Here is a 25,627-nt window from a genome sequence, read left to right on the forward strand (position 1 = left end):
ATGCTTTAAATTAAAAAAGTTTATAACAAAAATGTTTTAAACCACTTTAATCATATTTTTGGTTTCTATACATAATGTAATTTTAATTCTTATGTTTTAATAATGTAGTTTAAATTTCTACAATTTAAAGTAATGGAAATAATAATTTATTAAATTTAATGGAATTACTCATACTTTTACAAATCATAGATTACTCTAAATTATATACATATAATTAATAATTACATAATTTATGTTAGATTGAAGTATTTATGTTTTGAGACACTTAAACATATATAATTTTATTAAACATATTAATGGTTACAAATTTAATTCTATTTTAATTTCTATTACTTTGACTATTTTATAATGATGAAAAATATTATTTATAGATTATTATAAATTATATAATGATACACAACATTTGAATATTATTATGTATAAGCTTGTGAGGTAATCAATTATATTATGATGACTCTCCACAGAATCTATAATGTGATAATGAAAACTTTATCGTGATTGTAATTTATATATATATATATATATATATATATATATATATATATATATGTTGAAGATCAGCGCATATCAATCAGAATCTGTTGGAGATCAGCATATATCAATCAGAATATTCAATTCTGATTTGTACAGATTTAATGTTAATAAGATCAATTTTATTTCCCTTCCTTTAATTATTTAGATACAGTATTTATAGAGAGAATTATTTCCCAGATTTTTAGGGATAAATTAGTGTGCAGATTTATCCCCTTGTATTCTATTTATACCACTTTTGTATTTTTCCCAAATAAGAGAAATATACATTATATTTTTTCGCATGGTATCAGAGCACGATCTGAACCATCCCTAACCTAGCACCGCCAACCATGGGAGAGAACAAGGCAGAAGGTTCGGCCACTAGTTTGGTGAAAGGGCCTGCTCTTCCTATCATTGGTCACAAATTGAATGGCCAGAACTACCTTCAATGGGTGCGATCAGTTAAGATCTTTATTCAAGGAAAAGGGAAGGAAGGTTACATCACAGGAGACTCCAAGAGTCCAGAAAAGGGTGACCCTAATCTCAACAAATGACAACTGGAAAACAGTTTAGTCATGTCATGGTTGCTCAACACCATGACTAATGAAATTGGGGAAAATTTCATGTACTATGATACTGCCAAGGAGATGTGCGATGCAATGAAGAAAACCTACTCAAATGTGGACAATACGTCTGCAGTATTTGAGATCAAGAGCATACTCCATGACCTGCGACAAGGTGATTTCTCAGTCACTGAGTATTTTAATACACTCAGTCGACATTGGCAGCAACTGGACATATATGAAGATGTTCAATGGAGCTGTACCGAGGATAAAAAGAAGTATAAAGAATTGGTGGAGAAAGATAGGATCTACAAGTTTCTATTGGGGCTAAACACAGAACTTGATGAAGTCCGGGGAAGAATCCTTGGAACCAAACCTCTTAAAACAATCCGAGAAGTATTTTCAGAAGTGAGAAGAGAGGAGAGTAGGAGGAAAGTGATGCTTGGAAAGTCAAGTGCAGTCCCATCCATTGAAGGCTCAGCAATGGCAACAAGGGGGAACTAGCCTCGTACATCTCAAAAGAAAAATCGGCCTGGTGTGATCATTGCAAGAAATTGGGTTACACTAAGGACAACTGTTGGATCATTCATGGAAGACCTTTAGAGGCAAAACAAACCAAAAACCTGGACAGCAGAGGCAACATAGTTGAGGTAAATTCTAACCCATCTCCATTCAGCAAGGAGTAAATGGAAGCACTACAGAAAATTCTCCAGCAAACAATTGGTACAGCTACAGTGGCACAAAAAGGTAATTTCTTGCATGCTTTAAATACTAGCAAAGGAAAACTAAAGTCATGGATCATTGACTCAGGAGCCTCAGATCACATGACTGGAGACTTAACTGTGTTTAAAAGCTATTCTCCATGCCTAAATAATTACACAGTTCGAATAGCTGATGGGACTCTTTCTAAGGTCATGGGTAAAGGTTCAGTTATTATCTCACAAAATATTACCCTGAATTCAGTCCTTTATGTGCCTAAACTTGACTGTAATTTGTTGTCCATTAGCAAAGAGATTTGAAGTGTGTCACTAAATTCTTTCCTAACCTATGTGAATTTCAGATTTTGGAGTCGGGGAAGATGATTGGCAATGCTGAAGAATGTGCTGGACTCTACCTCCTCCAAGTTGAAGAGTCAAAAGCGAAACCCAAGGCTAACTCTTGTGCAACTGTACCTCTAAATAGAAAAAATTCTGTAATGTTGTGGCATTATCGGCTAGGCCACCCAAATTTTATGTACTTGAAAAAAATGTTTCCCACATTATTCAATAAAAATCAAGAGTTGTTTCAATGTAAAATATGCCAATTGTCCAAACATACTCGTAACTCCTACCCGCCTCAACCCTATAAACCTTCTCAACCTTTCTCCCTAATTCACAGTGATATATGGGGACCATCACGAGTAAACAATGTCACTGGATCAAGATGGTTTGTCACCTTCATTGACGATCACACACGGGTCACTTGGGTTTTCCTAATGAAGGAGAAATCAGAAGTTGGCAGAATATTTGAGTTGTTTCATACTATGGTGGAAACACAATTTCAAAGCAAAATTAAGGTGCTTAGAAGTGACAACGGCCGAGAGTATTATCACTCTGCACTAAATTCCTACCTTCAGAAACATGGAATCATACATCAGAGTTCATGTGTAGATACACCTCAGCAGAACGGAGTCGCCGAAAGAAAGAATAGACATCTCCTAGAAGTGACCAGATCTCTCATGTTAGCTACAAATGTACCCAACCAATTTTGGGGAGAAGCTGTCCTCTCTGCAACCTACCTTATAAACAGAATGCCCTCTCGAATCCTCAACTTTAACACCCCTTATTCTACTCTCCAAACCTCATACCCTACGAGTCGTATCCTTACATCTACTCCTTTGAAAATATTCGGATTGTCAGCCTTCATCCACAACCTCAATCCTCGTCACAACAAACTTGACCCAAAATCCATCAAATGCATCTTTATCGGCTACTCCCCCCACCAAAAGGGGTACAAATGCTATTCACCCCAAAACGGGAAATTTTACCACACCATGGATGTCACCTTTTTTGAGAATCAGCCTTATTACCCCAAAGTTGGCATTCAGGGGGAGCAGACTTATCCAATTGAAGTGGTAGAATCTCAACTTTTGGGATTTGAGCTAGCTAAATTTGTCCCAAATACAGAGCCAACCAATACTGCACCTACACAAGAGGAAATTACAGTAGAAAATGCAGAAAATGCAACAGAATTTTTGGGATTTGAGCTAACCGAATTTGCCCCAAATGCAGAACCAGCCGAGACTGCACCTGTAGAAGAAACTGAACAGGAAAATGCAGTAGAAATCACACCAGCTGAAGCTAGAGAGAGAATTGCATCTCAACAGAATCAAAGCTCAGCCACACAAGGAGACAACTGGATGACATACTTCAGGAAGAGAAGGAAGGGAGTAGAGTCCAGCACAGATCCAAGGCGAAGCCATGAATCCAACCAGACTCCAGAAAATGAGTTTTCCCAAGGTAATATCGTTCCTAATCCTAAACCTATTGATGACATTGACATTCCTATTGCCTTAAGAAAAGGGGTGAGATCTTGCACTCAACACCCCATTGAGAAATATGTGTCCTATGGAAAATTGTCAAAGGGGTATAGGTCTTTTGTGGCAGCTCTTGACAGCACAAATATCCCAAGGAATGTTCAATAAGCACTCCAACAACCCGAATGGGCAGCAGCTGTAACAGAAGAAGTCCAAGCCTTGGTTAAAAATGGCACGTGGAAAATCACCACTCTACCGGAAGGAAAGAAATCAATTGGATGCAAGTGGATATTCTCCATCAAATACAATGCCGATGGTAGTATAAATCGGTACAAAGCTCGACTGGTGGCAAAAGGGTTTACCCAATCATATGGAGTGGACTACGAAGAGACTTTTAAAAATAAATATTGGTATAAAGAATAAGAAGTTTTACAAATTCACGTTTGTGTATAACACGGGCTTCTTATGCCAAGTATTTGCACAAAACAGTTAGCGAACCATCACGCTTTACTTTTACTAAACTAATAATATAAAATGGTTAAAAAAATCTGTGGGCATTGTAAATTCACGTCTTCAAACAAGGGATTCACAATCACAACAGGAATATCGACATGAAACCGCTCATTGCCATCATCGTACAGCGAAGGAGTTGTCTTGCTTCATCTTTAAGAGATTGCTTTCAATGTTACGCAGCACTGGCCTATAGCTGAAATATTGTTGACCACATTAATGAAAGAGCATCTCATATAAGCAACTAAACTCTAGAATGAGTGAATGTGTGTGCTTTGATACAGGGAAAAAACAGAGAGAGGATCATACAAGCGTGCAAGACCATCATATGCTTGTTTGAGTTGTTCAAGTTGAGCAGAAAGCTGCAAGACTTCTGCTGATAGTGTCTCCGCTCTGCTTTGTTGTTTCACAAGTTGGCCCTGCCAAGCAAATAGAAAGGTGCAAAATTTCAAAGTATGAACGACCAATTGTCAAAGCATAGAGAACACAGAGACCTCAACCAAAAACAAAGCCCCGAAATTTTCTCACAATTATCAGAAAATTCTGGATAGACAACTCATTTTAAAAGTGAACATTTTGAGTCATAGGATTAGCAGATTAGGACCCAACAAGTCAATGACATAAACTGACAATAAGACGAACTAATATGCCATGAGTATGTTACTAACCTTCATAGATGTCATTTCTTCTGTTGATGCCAGCGAAGCAATCTCATGTGCCCCATTTTTAGAAGAGTCAGGCAAGGCCCTAGCCTGTTCCATTCTCAATTTATCTAGAATCCCACGAAGCTCTTCATTTTGCTTAAGACACTCCATCACCTGAAGAATCAAACGTCAACACAATTCTTCAGTCTGGAACTATCATGTTTGATCATAAAATTATAATGACCCCCTCCCCCCTAAAGAAAAAACTCAACACAGCACAGATGACAGATGTTAAAATAAATTAATTCGACAGCACTAATATAGTACTAAAATTTATCTAACCACCATGCCAATTGGGGCTAATGTTGAATGCACAGGAAAAAAGTACTCGATGCAAGAGAAAAGAAATCACCTCTCATTGTCCAGCTGTATAAGAAAAGATTTAAATATTTTTTTGATCTCTAAATAAGATTAAATTTAACCTCTATACATCTAGTCATGTTGTGTATATGACCATTCTAATGCTTATTGCTGACAAGACATTAAGCGATGATAGGAATCATTTGAAAAAATTGTAAATATTAAAACCAACATTTTTTTAGGACTAAAACCAAATTAATTTATATTTATAGGGACTAAAAATATATTTTACTCTATACAAAAATGAAATTAATTTACCATCTATAATAATATATATGATTAGCATACTTAAAAAACCAAAAGAGGATGTCACAAATGGCCAAGTGAAACAACACATAAGAATATTCAGCCCTACACATGAAATAATTGGCAAAACAGTACACTCTGGTTTTATTTATATGAGCCTTCACCAAATTTCTCTTACATGTGCCAGAGAACAAATTCTTGATCAGATACGTTCACTGAATTTCATTAGTTAAAAAGATGCACAGATTCTTAAATATGAAAATTTTAGAAGACAAATTCAGTAAACTGAGGTCATACAAATGAGACCTTAAACAGTTAAACCAGTGGCCATAACTTATAGTTTAGTCGAACCCCTGAAGATTGTTACCTGGTTTTCCCATCTCACTGCTGCTGCAATTGCCTCTTGGTATGAATTTGAGAGATTAGAGTTTTCCTCAAAAAGCCTCTCTATTTCTGTAGACTGTGAGTCAATCTGCCAACAAGATGACAAACCAATCACTCCATCAGATGGAATATAGACAGCGAAGGTTTTGTTTTTTTACACGAGAATATACACAACAAAGTACCATGTAAAATTTACTTATTTAGCTGTCGTGAGTTTACCTCCATTAGAAGCTTCTGCCTACTGCTTTCCAACCTCTCAACAACTAAAGCCATATCATGCAACTGCCTATCAAGTTTCTGTTTGTCTTCCTGGGACTAAAAAAATCCAAACAACATTAAACCAAAGCAACATATATACTAGTTTGCAAATGGAGTTGGGGTTAATAATTAAAGTCATTTATCATAAGCTGCCTAAACATCCATGCTGCATAATTATAAGAGAGTTGGGAATTACAAATGAAAATCATTTCAGACTTGCTTGGTATATTGAAAATATGGGAATGTTGAAAAAAAAGTGCAGCTCATGTACAATCTAGTCCACAAATTTCGACCATTACTTTTATACTTAAAGAATTGAAAGTGATTTCCATCCACAATAATATGAGCAGTAAAAATCCAAACCTTCCTATAATCCTATCTAACTTCGTAATAATATGATTTCTGCCTTTTCAATCATGCATAACCAAAGCTAGACAACAGAAAACACAGATACTAGTAATTTTGTTGATAAATGAAATAGTAACTTAAACTTCTTGCCATGATTGATTAGCTAACAGATAACAAAAATTGAATATTCACTGAATAATTCATATAAAAGAAGTTTTTCTCACCAAAGAAAATGCTTTGGTAGCAGCTTTATCTGAGACTTCTGCACATGTACAAACCAAGGTCAATGCTTGTTATTGTACACCAATTTAACAAGAAGAAATATCAAGTCAAATGCATGTGAATTGGTATTAAATAGAGTTCATAAACACCCTTGCTACAAAATAGGCACTTGTAAATACTATTTAGAATTCATGGCATAAAAAGATGGGCAGATGTAAATCTACATTAATTATTAATTAAAGACAAAAAACAGTTATAGGAAACCATTCCTGGTAATTAAAAGATGTGCATTTCATGAGGAGAACATGCAGGTCCAGGTAGTAATTATTAACTAACAGTTGAAAAACAGAATGCTTCCACCATTCTCTTCTGTAAATTTGAAGAGCATAAATTCATGGATATGCTATTGAGATTCAAGGACAGTATAAAGCACCAAAGAAGTGCAACTGCTCATATAATGGACTGGTGGCATGCTTTGTTTCATTAAGCCTTTACAGATTTAATATAGATTATACAAAAGTTTTCATGAGTGGAACCTGAAGACTCTCTAGAGATGGACTTTAGTTTCTCTTCCAACTCCTGCTTTTCAGACATCAGTGAGGCAATGTGAGCTTGCTCCTTTGCTAATTGTTCCTGCTCCTGGTGCCTCAATAGTGATTCTCGCTATAAATTTTAATCACCATCAAACAAACAGCAGAAAAAGAAATTAAAGAAAAGATGCCAAAATGTCAATAACATAATCATAACACCACCTGCATTTGAAGTTTTAACTCATCTAGCTCCTTTTGTAATCTTTGAATTTGAAAATGATCTGGTGGGTTACCAAATGATGAAATTGTGCTAACTGTATTAGTCATTGCTTGTTGCTGAATTGAGTTCAATTCCGCTCTCAACGCTGCTGCATCTTCCTCAGCCTAGACCAATATAGCCAATAATATTCTAAGTAAGAACAAAAAATCATCCTTCATCACATAGTGTGTTTTAGTAAAATCAAGTTCCCATACACGATATTGCTCATCTTCTGCTTCCTTAAGACGTTTCTTCAAGGTACGAAGCTGTGCTGAAAGATCCTCCTGCACTAATATGTAAGGTCTAATAGAAATTTGAAAGATTTAAAACAAGGTAAAACCAGGAGACAGGAATAAATGTTTGAGAATAATTACACGTGCAACAACTGCAGCATCTTTCTCCATTGCGACATCCTTCAGAGCTTTCCTTAGAGATGGCACTGTATGTTGCTCCTGCATGAATCGAGCTAGGGTTTAATACTAGGATTTATAAATTTCAAAACTAATCCAATTCCAATCTCCATGCACAAAGTGCTTTAGTAATTTGCACTAAACTAACTGTGTTGAAGCTAACTCTGGGTTCATTTGTTCATGAGATCATATATTTCTTCATTAACAAATTTATAACTCGAAACTAAAAAATAATTCATTGTCAATCATTTTTGCTTACCAGATCATTCAACTGCTTGTGCATTGCATTATTATCAATTTCCATCGTTTGAAGCTGCAGTAATAGACAAAAAACACATTCAGCCTATGTTGTTCTGTTTTTTTTTTTTGGTAGACTTATAAACAAATAAATAAATGAACAGCACATGTATATTCAATCTGAATCTTCACCTTTAAAGTTATTTTCATGTTTTCTTCCTCCAACTCCGTGTTCTTCTTCTGTAGAGCTTTCAGTTGAGACAATAGAGCACTAACATCTGTCTGCGAAAATGTATATACACACACAAAAACAACGCGGTTGTAATTCAATCTTCATAAGTTTGCGTCGCTCAAAAATGTGTTCCATATAGATTTCGGTTAGTCTTTGTTTAAAAGACAGTAAAATGAATAAGATGTTACCTCAGTGAATCTATTTCCGATCTCGGACTTGTTCATCGCCGCAATCTCTGAAGGAAAGGAAAAATAGTTTTGAATTGCAGAATAGAAGGCACATAGAAATGGAATAATAATTTATAACTTATATATATATATATACAATAGATAGACAGATTCATTCTGTTGAAAATAATTCTGACCGGAGGTGCTGGGAACCTTGGTGAGATCTGGTCCCGAAGAAGTTTTGCTCAACCTCTCCGCGGCCCTCTTTTGGCGAATTTCCTCTAGCTGTGTATGCGATCAATCATTCAATTCAACAACAACAGAAAAACATACAATGATAATCGAACAAAAACGAAGAAATTGATTGAATCGAGAAGAAAATAAAGAAATGAAAAGAGAACGCAATGAATGGTGATTGAGAGCATTGTACCGTTCGTCGACCGAGAGATGCATGACGCGCCTCCATTGTTTCAGACGGGAAGGGAACGGAATGTTCCTCTGCCAATTCACCTCTCCGCCAAGTAGTTTTGTAATTTTATATTCTCCGATCTATTATAATATGATAAAGATTATTTATGCAATTCAATTAACAAAACAAGTCTGGGTGGTGTAGTTGGTTATCACGCTAGTCTCACACACTAGAGGTCCCCGGTTCGAACCCGGGCTCAGACAAACTTTTTTTTATTATTATTTATTTATATATATTTTATTTGAAAATAGATTACGCTTTACTTTTTCTTTTTAAAAGTTTCATTTTAGTTTTCCTCATTTTACTGTTTGAGACTCAGGTTAAAATATCTTATGTAATGTACAGAAAATTTACTAATAATTTATTTACCTAATTTTAAATGTCATCTGTTCTGTGGTTGTACGAATTTATGTTACAGTTATGATATGATAGACACAAAATTAAGAAAATAATTTTAATAAAGTCATATAATTTAATAATTGTTGGTACAAGAATATTTAATAAGAATTGTAACATATAAAATGCTAAAGCCACTCAATATTGTGATGATATATTACTTAAAAAATGTTGCGAAATTATATAAAAAAATTGCGAATTTTTTTTAACTTCAATATTACACCCAAATAAATTATAGAGTAACCATTATAATATTTCTTTATTAATTAAAAGAAATTCTTCTAACTTAACTAATAAGATTGAGTTTCAGTCCTAATATATAAATGATTTAAATATTCATAGTGATTTGGTAAAAATAAATTTGTCACTGATTGAGGATATGAGTGTTAACATTAAAAATCATGGTGATATATATACTTCTATATAGTATATAAAGAATTTTCGTGTAGACATTTTTTTTTTTTTTTTTACATTTTGATTCACATAACTACTTATTAAATATAAAATGACGATGATGATGCATTAATGTTTAATACTTTAATCTATTTAAAAAATTCCTCTTTTTTTTTAGAGGAAAAAAAAAATCCTCTTTTGTTTCGTTTTGTAAATGATTGATATGGTTGGGCTTTAGTAATCATGGTCCAATTTTAGAAGTAAAAAAAAAAAAAAAAAGCCCGTCTGAGAAGGCGTGGATCCAAGCCCTTGCTCACAGAAAACAGTGTAATGAAAACAAGTTCAAAATGAAAACGGTATATGTTACTTTTTGATTGATTCGGTGGTTACTAGCAAGGAGAACGAAGATGAAGAAGGAAGATACGGTGAAGCTGATCAGTGCCGAGGGTTTCGAATTCGTGGTCGACAAAGAAGCTGCAATGGTTTCACAGACCATACATAACATGCTTACTTCTCCAGGTTCCATATTTTATTAAATTACCCCTTTTCACTGCAATTAGGGTTCCAAGTTTCAAATTATAAAAGCAATTTCCTTGATAGGGAGTTTCGCCGAGAGGCAGCACGGCGAAGTTACCTTTCCCGAGATCAGCACCACCATTCTTGAGAAGATTTGCCAGTACTTTTATTGGCATCTCCAATTCGCCAGGTTTTCCTTTTTCTCCTCGCCGTTCAAACATTGCTATATACCATGTTGTCTTTTTTATTTCTCAGTTTGTTAGCCATGTGTTTGTGTAATTGAATTTGAATTATGATGTATCAAAAGCTTTAGCCTTTAGATGTATCGGTGTATATTCGTAATAGATTGTATTGTGGGCAACCTTTAACTTGAAGTGCAATCGTAATGTTAGCGTATTTTTGTCTCAAACGTTATGAGTAATGGATCCGCTTCAATTCTGTTTACTACCAATTTGTTTCCATATCGATCCATGATTGATGAGTTTAGCGATCGAAAATGTCAGCGCGTGGTTCTCAGTGAAATAGAATTTGCCTGAGCAAAGAAATACAGAGTGATAACATCTCCTTGATCAGACCACCTAACTTGTGATACGAGGATCTAGTATTCATCATGTTCAACAACCTTGCTGCTAGTTAGTGTTTGCATAAACAATGCGCGTTCCATTCAATTTTTATTTGTGCATGTCATTTTGTGTAAGCACAAAAGATAAGATCGTTCGGAACAGGGAGGTAGAGGATTCTTGTTAGTTTGTTGAAATATTTGATACAGCAAAGTTATATTAGATTTTGCTTTGATGTTAAAGAATAAAAGTGTTCTTTTATATCGTTTGTTATTTATGTTATCGAGCATGAGCTTTTGTGCAATTTAGTAATCCATCCAAGAGATATGGTTTTACATGATTTGATGTAACACGTGATCAGGACAGGACTTGTTTCACAACATAATATATTATCTCAAGTCTATTATAGACCTTTCATTGTACACAATTCTTTTACTATCTTTCATTCCTTTATCATACAATCTATCTTTATTCATCTCTGCATTCCCGCTTTCTGTATGGTATAGCTGCATGTTTTAAGTTTCTTCTGTATCCCTTACACACGTACTAAATTTATGGTTTTTGATAGTTTTTGCTTTAAATATTGTGGTAAGGGGGGAAGCTAACAAACTCTGCCTTCGTGTTAATTCTCAATATGGAAATTTGGTTAGATAGAGCTTTTTGGGTGTCTTTTTACACTTTCATGCTTTATTTTATTAGAATTTAAAACTGTCTTAAGCTTGTGAGAATACCAAAGACCTGCTGTTATACTGGTGAAAGGTTGTGGTTTGGACCATTTGTGGAATTACAGTTGTATGAACAATTTAATATTTGATTCTTGGCCTTTTATTCCCCATCTGTAGTTCCTCTCTTTTGGTTCTCCTACTACTGTCATAATCATACAGAAAGAAACTTGTCCCCAATTCTTGTATGGATTATTGTTTCTGTTCTGAGGGTTTTATGTACAGGAAAAGTGATGAAGGAGTTGATTATAGCAACTAAAATATTGATGGACTAATTTGAGTAAAAAATTATTGAGGGACCAAAATTGCACATATTAATTATTATGGAAAGACTAAAAAGTAATTAATATTTTGATGCAGTGCTCTACATTTTCATCTTTGCTCCTCGGTGCATTTCTTTTTGTAATATTTTGCCGTAGATTCCCATGGTGGGAGTTGCATGAATGATAACGTTTTATGTGTTGGAAATAATAGTTCCGTTTGAGAAGTAATTAAGCTTTGCAGCTTTGATATGAAATTTCTCGTTTTATGTCATGCTAATTCTATCAAAATAGTTGTATTGACATGAGTATATTGCTCTTACCAGTGGGAAGGAGACGGAATTTCCCATTGAACCTGAATTAACTCTGGAGCTAATGATGGCTGCCAATTACCTCCACACATAAGCACTTTCACTTCCCCAGGGTGATGATTCTACGTCCTAATTGTAAGCCTTTATTATTCTCCTGGAGTCTAATAAGTTATAGTAGTTGTTTTTTGCCGTTGTAACATTTACTGTATATTGTGTCGTTCATGCAGACGGAATGGAACTATTGCACAGTTAGGCTTTCATAGGGTAATGAGCGTATTATTGTTGCCATTGGGAATTGTGTGCTTGCTGGAACTAAGTATATATGCAATTTGTTAATGATTGTTAGACTCAGCTTGCAGGCGTCTGATGTACGAGGGTCTGTAAGATGTCGTCAGTTGATGTTGTTGTATAAACTAATAGCTGATTAAGAAAAATGCTAATTCAATGGAAACATTAGTACATTACCATCTTCCAAGAAGATAAATCATAATGCTCGTGTAATGTCCATTAGATCAATATCCAAACAAGGAAAAGAAATTCGCTTTTCGCATAACAAATTGACAATCTTCTGATGAACATTACTTTGCCTTTGTTTTCTACGACAAAAGCATCGTACGGTTGATTATGAAATGGAATTCATCTCACTTTATTATGTTCTTAAATTTTTACGTATTTTCGTGATATAGAAATAAAGGTAAGTTGAAAAAAACACGCATATAAAATCTTTAATTTGTCCTAAATGAACATAAGAACTTTGCAGTGATTGAACTATCATTTTCCTTTCTTATTTTCACTGTTGTCTAAACTTCCAAGCATGATATCGACAGCAGTTTGAAGAAAAGGTAATATACATCACTGAAAATTCGCAATGTCTTGAACTATTGTGTCTGGGTTACATTACTGCATATAGAGATTGATTTAGATGAGTTCAGACTTTGAAACTAGTTTTTGTTTTAATTTTGCACCAGTGTCTTAGATTAATCTGGCTTGGTGAAGAGGTAATTTAGAATTGTTTTCATCAAATATTGAACACTTTGAAAGTAGTTTCAATGTGTTTTTAAGATAGTTATGTTTTTAGACGGTTCAAATCTGGTTCAATATTTTCAATTTTCTTTAAGAAAAAGTATAAGTTTTTTAAAATTATTTTGCATTAATAATTGTAATAATAATTTATTAATATTTTTATAAAATAATATTATATTTATAATACAATTATTTACTTTAAAATATATATTGTATAAAATACATTCATTTGAATTTTGTATAATCTTGGTTGGGTCAAATTTAGTTTTTAAAATATTAACCTATAAAAAATTCGGGAGTAAAAGCAAGAATAAACATGCTCAATAAGCGATAATAAACCTGCTCAATATAGGTTCTCAAATATTATCCTCTTCCATATAATTTTTAAAGTAATAAAATTATATAATATTCTTTCATGTATCGAATATTTATCAATTTAGTCCTCTAAATTGATATATTTAACATTTAGAGACCGATTTCATAAAATTTTCAATTTTGTGAATTATTTATTGTAATTTCTAATACTTGAGGGATTCTTTTATATAATTTTCTTTCTTAAAAGACTAACTAAAAAAAGAGTAATATTTAGGTGAATAAGGATTATTCTGTTCCTCGTCGATACCTACGTATAATTCACCAAATAAAAAATATATATATTTGCTAAAAGTAATATTTTAATAACAATCATCAATCACCATTTTGGACAAAACTTACAAATACCCGTTTTTGTCCGATCCTTAATTAGAAGTTCTTTAATCAGAAATGAGAAAATTATGCACCGAGTAAATACGCAATTCAATCTTGTGGAGCCCTTTACAGTTCAGATGAGATCATATTAGAACTAGATTGTAAAAAATTCGTGTCAGATTTAATTTAGATGCAATCACATCGTAGTGTTTCACAAGTTGGGCTAATGTGCTTAGATAGGGTACCGTGCAAGTAGCAGCATTACGAAAAGTAGACTTTCTTGGTTGTTGCTTGCTGCCTACGGAAAACTCGAAAAGCTTGTCGCCTAGGCTTAACTACGATCCGTGCCTTAAGAATTAAGATATCATATATGAAACCATGTGCGTGGACAGTAGTAGTTAGTTAATGATTAATTTGTTTGAATAAAGAAAAATACTGATGGCTAAACAATAAGCTTACCCTTCTTTTCTTCCCCCCTTGCACCCCCTCTATCTGATTTTTTTTACTAATTTTTAATCATACCGCTATGGTTGGTATTCACAGAAATGATCCTCATGCTTCGCACTTGATATGCAAACAAAAAGTCTCTCATATGCAGCAACCATCTTCGTGGCAGTGAACAATTGCAAACCTCTTTGCATGGCAACTTGACCTTTCTTCTCTAGAACTTCCCTCCCACCAACCCATAACTCATATATTGCCTTCTTTAGAGCACTCACCGTTGGTGAAAATGTATAACCCATTTCATTGCCAACTATTACAGATCCTACAATGCTTGCAAGCCTAGTAGCCATTACTGGCTTCCCAGTCAGCATGGCTTCTAGCAAAGTGTGATCCAAACCTTGTGCTCTTAAAGTGGGGTTTACAAAAATGTCAATAGCATTGTAAAAAGAGGCCAATTCAGCTTGCTCCAATGGCCCCAAAACCAATACACTTGCCCCAAGATCTCTGTATCTTGCACCCCAAGGACCATCTCCAGCAACCACAACCATGCTACTCTCTTGGAAAGTGCTGTTTTCTGCAATTATCTGCTTCAAAGCTTCAAACATCAAAGGGTGCCCCTTGTCCTTCACCAACCTCCCAGCAAGTCCTATCACTAATAATGACTTTGAATCCGGAATGCCATGCCTCTTCTTGAATTCCTTCCCCTTTGGAAAATCTGGCTTGAAAACATCCTGGTCCACACCATTGAGAATAATGTGTACCCTTTCTTCTGGAATCATGTAAACCCTCTTTAGGATATCACCTGCATGATCACTAGTGGGAACATGATGAGCATAATTTGGGAAGAACTTGACCTCTTCAACAACCTTCATGGCTCTTTCATTCAAAGCCTTTGTCTGTGGTTCCTGAGGGCTTCTTAGGAGTTCTTGAATGATGTCAGAATGAATGGTCTCATATGCAATTCCGTGCCAAGTGACAGCCAAATTAGTAACATGTCTAGATCGTGTGTACCTAAGTCCAACACTCTCAGTGTGAACAATGTCAAATGGTTTGCTACTTGAGTTTTGTGCTTGAAATTGCTCCCAAACTGAGGCCTGGTCAAGGTAGCCCGCAGGTGTTGGTTTGGAGAAGTGAAAATGCACGTTGTTAGTTGAATAGTTGGTGAAAGATGAGTTTGTGGAAGTGGTGAATATGTGAAGTTCATGGCCTCTTTTGGCAAGGGCAAGGTGGAGTGTGAGAGCATGGCGTTCAAGTCCACCTGCATGAGACTTTTGTGGCCATTTCTTGACAAAAAGTGCAATCTTAAGGAGTTTTGAAGGTGGCTCCGAGGAAAACATAAGGCGGTTCCATGCAAAAGGATATGAAAGGAGGTTTATTGGTTGGTTTTGCTTTTGTGCTATTACTTGGTACGCTGCATGGCACTGGCTGCAACAATGACTCCAAGAGAGAGATATGATGACAGAACAGAAGGAAAGGATGATAATAACGTAGCAGAAATGTTGAAAACTGAATATAGAAAGTCGATCCTTTGCCATGGACATTTGATCTGAGGAAAGGGGTGTTAATTATTAGGTGAAAAAGAGTCATGATTTGCATGATTAGTTTTAAGCACGAGCATGGGGACATGAAAGTAGAAATGAAGAAACCTATCACATGGTGACTAGGCATCAGCAAAAATAAGATCGTCGTAGACTTCTGATAATTTAGTGATGTGTATAATTAGGCTTGCTTGAACGGCAATGTTGCTTTTCAAAAAGTAACTGGAACAAACCAATTTTCAGCACTGTTTATTATTGCTGCCTCGTGTTTTATCATCTTTTAATATTCATAAAATGACATTTTGTATACAGTTGAATATTTAATGAATAAAATATGTTCATAATAATCCTATTAGTAGGATTTTGAGTGTTGTTATACTTCTTGGTCTCCTTAATCTTGAACCATGTTTAAAATCTTGAAAAGCCTTCGCGTGTGGGTAAGCATTAAAAAAACTAATCATAGAAATGGATATTTTGTTCGGTAATTATCACAACCGACATTTCATTTATGCGTCAAAGTGTTTATAGATAATCACACTGTTCTTCTTCCACCACGAGCAACCATCATCGTTGATTTCAAAAGATCCTTCAACTTAATTGCTCCAATAATATGGACTCACTCATACTGTCCTAAACTTCATTCTTCTTAACACTTTAAATTATTTAACAAATTAAGAATACATATTTTATTTACCATTTTGTTTTAATAAACTTTTAAAAAATATATTTGTTTTTACTTATTTTCCTATATTCATGATAAGGAACATAAAACCAAACAAAAATAAAATGTATAAAATAATGGCATTTTTCTGGTCCGTGTGTGTGATTCATGGGTACTATTAGACTTATAAAGAAACCGTGAGAAACATTTTTGTAAATAATATAAATAGAGTTGAGTCTGGTCAGCTTAACGATGACTCGAATAGTAGGTGTGACTCACGGTCTATGGCCTATTCTAATGTTCATTCTTCCAACTTGCCCAACTTACACTCTAAATTTACCTACCCTGAATACAACAATTTCTACCCTATAGTTGTGTTGCCATTCCTATCAAGTGTGCTTGTCCCTCTAGAGTAGTTATGCTACCATTTTGATTTTTGACAATAAACCTACGTATTGTATTTGCAAATTTCCAAACCCCCTTCCCTTTTTTCCATTTGAAGACAACATCACGTCCTTCTCACGTTCTTGTTAAACAAAAATTTAAACTATATACTCTGTATTTTCTTTAAAATTTTGAAGAATTAAAGATTGTCTAATTCTAGGTTAGTCGTTTTGACTGTTGTCGTCCAAAAAAAAATCACTAAATAGTTGCAAAACAAGGTTTTTTACTTTTTGTTCAACGACATTTTATCCAACTTGTTTTAGCGCAGGTAGTTGGCTGTGTGGATGGTTTTGCCCTGATCATTGATTGAAAGTGTTTTTATTTTTATTTTTATTTCTTTTTAGTTTGATTAGACATGAGTCATTAAGTGATCCTCTTGACTTTATGGAGTAGGAATACCAAATTTAGTAGCTAACAAATGAAAAATAGAAACAAATTATTGGAGCTAATTAATAGCTTACCTGTGTGGCATGGTTACAAGTTAGAAAGTAAGAGATGAATTTGTATGGGAATTTGGAAATTATGAAGTGGTTGTTAGATACGTAGTAATTCGTGACAAATAAAGTGAATAAAAATGGAAGTTATAGTAAGTGGATTCCAACAAATGGCAGTTGAGTTGTAGAGATAGGTAAATGACAATGTATGGTCCAACTACTTAACCGAACTCTGCGCATAAAATGGCTCCCTAACAGGGCCCACCCTCCGAAGAACTTGTTGGGCTTTCATTTAAGGCCCTCTCTCCTTCTGATCCATTTGCTTATTAGTTATTAGTTATTAGTTGTTACCACCCCAGATTACTTGTCTATTCTCTTCTCACTTCTCATGGCTGTTGTTGACCTACACACTCACTTTCTCCCCGACGACGACGATTTCCTCGCCGAGTTAACTCACCGCGTGGCTCGCTTCCTGCTTCCAGACGACGACACACCCATTGCCTCTCACCATCTCCAATCGGTACCTTTTTATCACCAATATATATTCACTAATTACTACTATACTTACTTTAATTAATTAATTAATTATCTTTATTCTCCTGAAGCCATGTGAGGGGAGTTCGGAAGGTTCATCTCAGGAACCATCCTCGCCGGCAACTCCTGAAGAGCGTTGTTGGAAGAGCAGCCACGTGCACGACGTGTTTGAGAACACGAAGCTCAACGAAAGAGGAAATTCCGATTCCAAACACCTCCTTGGTCACGAGATTAATAACCACGCCTCCAATATTGGACTCTATTCCCACCACTCCCTCATTCAGGAACAAATTCGAGCCGTTGAAGTAAGATATATATATATATATATATATATATATATATATAACTAATTACACTCACATAATAATAATTATTGTTAGACTTAGCTTTAATTAATTACTGTACGTGATAGTTGTCTGGGCTGAAGCAGGAGCAGGGGGCTGCGTCTCCCCAGGCGAAAGGCGCTCCACGTCGGAAGCAGAAGCCCAAGAAAGGAAACGGACGGACGCCTCGTCCTCCACGGCCCGGCCCACAGACCCAACAGCCAGCCGGTGTGGGCATGCGGGCCCTCTTTCTTGATGGGCCCGCCTCTCGAGGTGGGACCGGCGTTTTCTTGCCGCGTGGTGGTGGAGCTGCTTCCCCATCCGAATCAACCAACAAACAAGGTAATACTAATAACGTACTATATCATCTATTCGCTACCCTGCTTCTTTTCTTTTCTTTTCTTTTCTTTTCCCTCCCTTCCCAGATTTCACCACTCTCACACTGTCTCCACCATCCTACAATAATAATAATAATAATAATAATATAATTAAATAATAATTAAATTCTTTTTTTTTTCGGTGACTAAAAATTTCCCTTTAGTTTAGTTGAGTGCTGACTAATATTCTTTTTTATGGAGTTTGAATTGGAATCTTCTCTAATCAATTATCACATGCAGGATGAGCTCCATCCTTCCGGATCTGTCATTTTTTACTTTTGCCAAAGATAAGATAATACACTTTTTTAAATTAAAAAAATAAATAAAAATCCAATTTCAGCCGTCAAAGTTCAAGATTGTGTTTCGTCCAAGAGAAAGAAACGAGAAAAGGATACAAAGAAGAATGATTTTTGTTAAAAAGAAAATGGGTTTTTTTTATATGAACTTAAAAAAAGTGTTTTAAAAAAATCAAAAGTAGATAGGGATTATTCTTTAAAAAGCTGTTTGTTTTAAAAAAATAAATAAATTTAAATAAATATTTCAAAAGTAAAAAAAGTGCTTATTTTATTTAAGAAAACATTTTTATAACAAAATTAAACAAATGGATCAATAAATAGAAAATATTTAAAATAAAATTTTGAAATTTTAAAAATTTATATTTTGTTTTTCTTAAGATTAATTTATACCACTAAAAATGACTTTCGTAAACTGAATTTGGAATTTGGAAAAGCTAACAAACTCTCGATACTATTGTATAAGGCATTAATGACATGCCGCGACTGTACTTTACATTTATGTCGAGTATGTACTAAAAAAAAACAATCAGAAGAGTTGGTGACCAGATTTGAAAACCCGTATTTCTTATATTTACTCTTTCTTTGACTAATGAAAAATTGAAAATAATGCATCTCTTAAAATAAACTAAGAGAAGAAGAAACTAAAATGGTGTGAGGTTTCTTAGTTACTTTTACTCTAATTTTTATTTAAGTATTTAAATCTTTTAAATCAGATATTTTAATTTTGAAAGTTTTAATTGGCATTAATTTGCAAAAACTTGATTGCCTCAGAAAATGGAGTGGTTGGATGTCTTATTACAGCGAAAATGATTTTGATTATGTAGAAATGTGTGATGTCAGGGAAAGGTTGCGCCAGTGTTCTTATACCTGCGAGAGTCGTCCAGGCTTTGCAACTCCACTTCGACCAAATGGCCGCCACGTCTGGGCCCAAATCTGCTGGCTTCCCTCCTCTCCATGGTACTCCTTTTTCAACAACTTTCATTTCAATAATGCCCAACATTTATTGCTTCCTTTCTTCTAACCCACAATAATTACCAATATTTTCATTTCTTTTTTAATTTTCTTACATGCTATTAATATTATTAATTTTCCTTTTGCCTTTTCATATGTTTATGAAGCGAAACAAAAAAAAATAGTTTTCAATCAAATACAATTATGTTTTCATGCATTTTTAATTAAAAAAATTCAGTTTTATTAATATCTGCTCATAAGACTGATTTTAAATTAATAAATATTTTATACCGAAAACATGATTAAAAAAAAAAAGTAGACCAAGAAATAATTAGTGATAAACTCTTTGATGGGCAAGTCTTTATGAAGTCTTGAATGTGTGGAAAAAATTAACCATGTTATTAATTAGTTTGAAATATTTATTGATTTCGTTGATATTTAATTTTTAATTAAGAATCTAGTTGTCCACTGTCAGCAACATTTTCCCTCTCAATCATATTTTCAACTAATTTAAGACCTTCTTGAAATATTTAAATTTAGTTTTATTACCAACTGGTGGTCAAGATGTGTCGCTTATTGACTGTGAATATAATGTTGGATCATATCATTTAGTTGTATATTTATGAGGATCTTAAATTATAACAATATATGATTACAATTTGCAGATGTTCTAGTGAGTAACAGGGATGGCATGTATTCACTTCAGAAGCGCCAGTCACAGAAAGTGGTGGCAAGTAACCAGCATGATACGATTCTGCCTCAAGAGTGGACATATTGAAGAATGTACATGCACATGCACATGCACATGCATTTCCTACTCTTTTTACACATACAGAATAAATAATAATCCTGTTTTTGCCCAAACTGAAGAAAGAAACAAAGATAAGTGTGAAGCATAAAAGAAATTCCCATACAAGGGATCGGATCCATATACGGGTCGAGGGAATCTTTTCATCACACGCAGAGTACGACCAACAGGGGTCCATATACGGATTGATTTAATAAATATATGTCTTGTTTTGTATTTTGCTACTTGTTTGCGTACGTAGCTGTATACTACGTACTCGTGAGTCGTCACAGAATACCAGAATACAAGAAATAAAATCTAGCTCTCTTTGTATGGCAATGCAAGCCTTGAATCTAAATCCGAAGGATGTCTTTTTAAATCCTTTGTAATAATTCAGCTTCATTATGGGCTTCTGCCTTATTTGCTTCCTCTTCTCATTTTCTTCCTCACTTACGCAAAAAACAATTATGTACTGACACAACATTCGTTTATATAAATTTGTGGGGATAATACTTATATTATCAACTATGCTTTTTATTGTCCTTAAAGAAACTAATTTGTATACTGTTTATAATTACATGTTTGCCATTATATTAAATAAAATTTAAGTTTGTGGGGTGGATATCCATTTATGTAATAAACCAATTTAATCTAATGTATATATTGTCGGAACTGAAATAAATAAACCAAACAATGATTAATTTTTTTAGTTTGGATTGAATTTTTAAGTTTAATTTAAAAGTTACCATCAAACAATTATGTTTGTATAAATAATAATTTATGAAATTGTTGTACTGTTATTTTTTTATATAATTTTCATTATCTCAATTGCATTATATTAGGATGTTTATTGATTTTATTTCAATATTTTTAAATAAAATATTTAACTACTAATATTTATAATTTAGATATGATAGTTGATATCTTAAAATAGTGTTTGTTCCAATTACTGTATACATTTATATTTTGTAATATTATCTACATGTTTAGAAATAAAAGCTTAAAAAATTATTCAATCTCTTCTAAACCATTTTTAATTAACCAAATCAGATTGGTTCGAATAAAACGGAATTTAGTTTCTTAAACAAGATTTCATACGAGTCGTGTAAATAGAATATAAAAATATGATTTGAAGTAAAAACCCTATTAACAAATAATTAGTTCAAATTTTACGACAAAATTTTTTTACATTAATAATATAATTGTAAAAAGAGAATGAAATTGGATTGGATTCAAAGCACGAACACGTTTTGCAATCCGATTACAACAATTCGTTCCTGTTCTAGATTAGAATTATACTACTTATATTGAAAATCTTAAAAAGGAGAAAAGAGACAGAAATAAGTGGTCACCTGATCCTTTAACCCTTTTCTGTATATTTTTTCACATTATCCATTATTACATTTAGTTCGTGTTTGTTTTCACATTTTAAACGTGAAAAATCACCGTGAAGCTACGTAATTTTTCACGTTTAAAACATGAGAGGAAACACGCTGTTATTCAACTAAAAAAATTAATCTAAACATGAACAATACTTAGAATTCACGCAACTAATTCAACTAAATGCCTGATTCCACTGATTTGTTTCCATTTTATTTTAACTAAAAAAATTAATCTAAACAAACTAGCTAATGTTTTATTAATCCAAAAAAATTTAATAAAAAATTATATTTATTTATATTATTTTAAAAATAAGAAAATATATTTTTATTGAGTTTAATAAATACACGTAAGACTATTTATGGATTAGATTTTTAATCAAATCAAATTCAATTGATCCATTTTTTATATAAAAAGAATTGGTTTGATTTTTTTTTAAATATGAATCAAAAAATTTTCAGTGATACAACTATTCATTTTGTATTTATATATGGATCGATTGTTTCTAAAAATTAAATTAAAATAATTCACTTTATAAAATATATTAGATAATCGAGTTAATTTTACAAAATAGATTAATTTAGAAAAAAAATTAAAATAAATTTCTTTTAATATAAATCATATCGATCGTAAATTGGTTTAGACTCTTGTCAAATAAAAAATTGCTTTTATCATGATTTTTAAATGATTACTATAAATTTCAATAAACGTATCGTATAAATTAGATAAAGCTGTAAAAGTTTATATACTTTTCAAAATTTTATTTTCAAGCATTTTGAAATAAATATGTGATGCTATAGACTATAGTCCCCTACTTTCTTAGTTAGGAATCAATCTAAGTTCTAGATTCGAGAATATGCAAAACACGTCAACCCAAAACGACAAACTTTTTCCTACTTTTTTATCTCTCTTTCTTTGACCAATTAACGCGGCATTTTGTTTTTATAAATATCTCAAGCATTCTATAATTAACGCCAACTTGTATGCTATCTGTATCATTCTAACCAAACAAATCAAATAATATTCATGATTCACCCACTTATTTTATATATTAAATGACTAAATTTTATCATTTTCAAATTTTTCCTCCCACGTTTCGGTGATCAGTTGGAGATAAAGCATAATATTTATAAATATCAATATTTATGAATTTATTAATATTAATAATAAATAAATAAAGTAATTTGTAAAATTATGATAAGAAATAAAAATGTTTGTGTAGAAGTAGTGGAGTGTGCGTGGTGGTGTCTGAAACTGAGAGCAGTTGGCGTTGGTGTGAGACAAAGAGATTCCTTAGCCTTTCGAGGTCCATTCATTTAGTCAAACTCCTCGTTTCCTATTTTCTCTCCAATATCTCCAATTCCCATGTAAATTGCAATGCCTCATCTCACATTTCAACTATTTTTCATTTGTTTTTAACATCTGCTTTTATTTTCTCATCACAATACACACAATTTTCTTTTCACACCAAAATTTTAACCATTAAAGTTTTCTTAATATTGTAATAACAAGATATTTTACTTTAGGCTAAGATGTGATTTACTGTGTGTTTGATTCCGCGTCAACAGCATCTGAATCGCGTAAAAAACGTGAAAATCAGAAGCAAATATTACTTGCTTCTCATCAAATTGACGTGATTCTATTCGAAAACAGAACTCAATACGCGAATCCAAACACACGCTTATTGTTTATAAATATATTTTAGAAATTTTTATGTCAGTAATTAAGTTTGATATCAACTCCTGCAACTTGGATTGATGTTGGACTTTGAGTCCAAGTAAGTTAATTATTCCTATAAATTGAAAGAGAGAAGAGGGTTATTCTATCCCAATGAAATTGTTAATTAACAAAATTAAAAATGCCACCAAGTTTATTTTTATCTGTTTGGAAGAATCGATCAACCCGAGAAAGTGTCAGAAGTTCTGAATTTCAAAGCCCATAAAACCCAAAGATCCAAAAGAGACAATACGCTAGGGCAATATAGATGAAAATGAATGGAACAAAAAAGTAAAAAATAAATAAAAGAATAAAAATAGACGAAAGATGGAGAAAGAACAGGACTATAATTGAATCAGAAACATATATAGAATTTTTTTTTTACCTCCATGGAGTATCCACCGCTAATAACAGTTACTAATCTCCTTGGAGACACCTCAAAAGGTGAAATAGCTGGTCTCAAGATTTAACGCGACTACATACACAGAACAGGATTTGAATCTCTGACCTTGTTTAAGCGTGGATCAACCCCTACCGCTGAACCACACACTTGAGATTTGAAACATATATATTGAACCTAGACTATTTTCATTGAATGTGTTGGTTTTACATGTCTCTTAGCATTACCATATCCACGGATACATAATATATAATTGAGTTAACATAAAGAAATTGTACCGTCCAGGTCAAAATCCGACTTGACCTTCCGCTCGGGTAATCCCCGACTAATGTATCAGGCCATAAGCCCTCTCGCCTTCTCGGCTCAGGGCTGGAAGGCAAGTGTGTCGTCCAGGTCGCAATCGGACCTACACCTCCATTCGGCAGTAGGGCGACCATGGTCTTCTACTCGGCATTAACCCGACTGAGGCTCAGCACAGGCCTAGTCGGTCATGACTCGACTCGACCTGCGAACTCGATTCCTCTCACCTATAAGGACTAAGGAGACTACTCGACATTAATCCGACTGGGTCCTCGGCATGGACCCAGTCGGTCAGAACCCGATTAGACTTGTTCCCTTTAACCCCGCGCCATCAAGATAAGAACGGTTAGGGAAATTCCTTCATTCTCGGGACCCAAAAGGCCCATGAACGACATACCATAAAACCCAAAATCCTAGAATTGAGAAGGCAGATCACAATTTTGAATGTTCTGGCTTTGAGGTTCGACCTAGGATGAAACCCTAGCGCACCCCTTGGCCAGAACAGAAACATATTGGTAATTGGTGTCACCGAGTTATCCAAACTCATGCGAGTGCCGTGATTTCCTTATCTCATAAATAAGGCCAGTGTTTTAAAACCCGGACCGACCCGGCCGGTCGGACCGGTTGGACCGGGAACCGGTGGTCCAGCCGGTCCGAATCTGAAGTTGGATCGGTTATGCAGTCGACCCGTTTCAAACCGGATTGAACCGGTCAATTTTCTGGTTCAACCGGTGAACCGGTGGGTCAAACCGGTTCAACCACTTTTTTTTTCTTATTTTTTTTAAAAAAATTTTAAGGGACCATAAATCACAAAAATAATAATGAAAATTGAATCTCTTAATGAAAAAGCAAGGAGTCTTATTAAATATAAAAATGACTACTTGTTTTAATATATTTGTTTGCAATATATACAACTTAAATAATTTTTATAGTATATTATTAATTTTAAATTATATATTTAATAATGTAATATCTATGTAAATATTACATATATTATTTTATGATATTAATTGGAAGCATATTATATATGTACATATTATTTATATTTTTAATTTGTATTAATATACCGTTTAACATGTAATTTTTTTATGTATTTTTTTATAAAATAAAAATAAAAATAATTTTAAATAAGATAGAAAAATTGAAATTTAAAATAAGATATAAATTTATTAAAATTTATAAGTATAAAATATATTTAATATAAATATTTTTTAATAAAAATAAATAAAAATCGAGTCATGCGGTTC

At 33.5% G+C, this 25,627-nt stretch overlaps 5 protein-coding genes and 1 non-coding gene across 9 annotated transcripts; 4 read left to right on the plus strand and 2 right to left on the minus strand.

The window, feature by feature from the left end:
- The first annotated feature begins 1,109 nt into the window (after positions 1 to 1,109).
- On the plus strand, positions 1,110 to 1,580 carry LOC145952527 (uncharacterized). The gene has a single exon (XM_083064904.1). The coding sequence runs from the start codon at positions 1,110 to 1,112 to the stop codon at positions 1,578 to 1,580; it is 471 nt and encodes a 156-aa protein (XP_082921030.1).
- A 2,403-nt stretch (positions 1,581 to 3,983) lies between these two features.
- On the minus strand, positions 3,984 to 9,021 carry LOC109806725 (myosin heavy chain-like protein). Its single transcript, XM_020369218.3, has 15 exons — positions 8,889 to 9,021; positions 8,656 to 8,743; positions 8,480 to 8,526; positions 8,252 to 8,341; positions 8,082 to 8,135; positions 7,787 to 7,864; positions 7,628 to 7,696; positions 7,376 to 7,537; positions 7,160 to 7,286; positions 6,626 to 6,663; positions 6,015 to 6,110; positions 5,779 to 5,883; positions 4,770 to 4,919; positions 4,411 to 4,520; positions 3,984 to 4,297 (listed from the first exon to the last, which is right to left on the minus strand). Exons 1-15 carry the CDS (start codon positions 8,922 to 8,924, stop codon positions 4,222 to 4,224), a joined length of 1,326 nt encoding a protein of 441 aa, XP_020224807.1. The 5' UTR covers positions 8,925 to 9,021; the 3' UTR covers positions 3,984 to 4,221.
- Positions 9,022 to 9,056: 35 nt separating this feature from the next.
- TRNAV-CAC (transfer RNA valine (anticodon CAC)) lies at positions 9,057 to 9,130 on the plus strand. The gene has a single exon. It is a non-coding gene; the product is annotated as a tRNA-Val (tRNA).
- Positions 9,131 to 10,075: 945 nt separating this feature from the next.
- Positions 10,076 to 12,569, plus strand: LOC109805967 (BTB/POZ domain-containing protein). The gene is made up of 4 exons (XM_020368275.3): positions 10,076 to 10,235; positions 10,317 to 10,422; positions 12,101 to 12,220; positions 12,313 to 12,569. The coding sequence occupies exons 1-3, from the start codon at positions 10,124 to 10,126 to the stop codon at positions 12,177 to 12,179; spliced, it is 297 nt and encodes a 98-aa protein (XP_020223864.1). The 5' UTR covers positions 10,076 to 10,123; the 3' UTR covers positions 12,180 to 12,220; positions 12,313 to 12,569.
- A 1,624-nt stretch (positions 12,570 to 14,193) lies between these two features.
- On the minus strand, positions 14,194 to 16,140 carry LOC109806543 (UDP-Glycosyltransferase superfamily protein). The gene has a single exon (XM_020368983.3). The coding sequence runs from the start codon at positions 15,778 to 15,780 to the stop codon at positions 14,320 to 14,322; it is 1,461 nt and encodes a 486-aa protein (XP_020224572.3). The 5' UTR covers positions 15,781 to 16,140; the 3' UTR covers positions 14,194 to 14,319.
- A 1,392-nt stretch (positions 16,141 to 17,532) lies between these two features.
- On the plus strand, positions 17,533 to 21,004 carry LOC109806486 (G patch domain protein). 4 transcript variants are annotated; one of them, XM_083064987.1, is made up of 5 exons: positions 17,533 to 17,836; positions 17,922 to 18,155; positions 18,263 to 18,515; positions 19,671 to 19,803; positions 20,463 to 21,004. In XM_083064987.1, coding segments are annotated over exons 1-5 (753 nt in total). In that variant the 5' UTR covers positions 17,533 to 17,704; the 3' UTR covers positions 20,464 to 21,004. The 4 variants fall into 4 exon arrangements, with proteins under 4 accessions (XP_082921113.1, XP_082921110.1, XP_082921111.1 ...); XM_083064984.1 differs by having other exon boundaries at positions 17,567 to 17,836; positions 19,687 to 19,803; XM_083064985.1 differs by having other exon boundaries at positions 17,568 to 17,836; positions 18,278 to 18,515; positions 19,687 to 19,803.
- The last annotated feature ends 4,623 nt before the right edge of the window (positions 21,005 to 25,627 follow it).

This window comes from Cajanus cajan, chromosome 10 (assembly GCF_000230855.2).
Source record: "Cajanus cajan strain Asha chromosome 10, NIPB_CcT2T_4, whole genome shotgun sequence".
Lineage (NCBI taxonomy): Eukaryota > Viridiplantae > Streptophyta > Magnoliopsida > Fabales > Fabaceae > Cajanus > Cajanus cajan.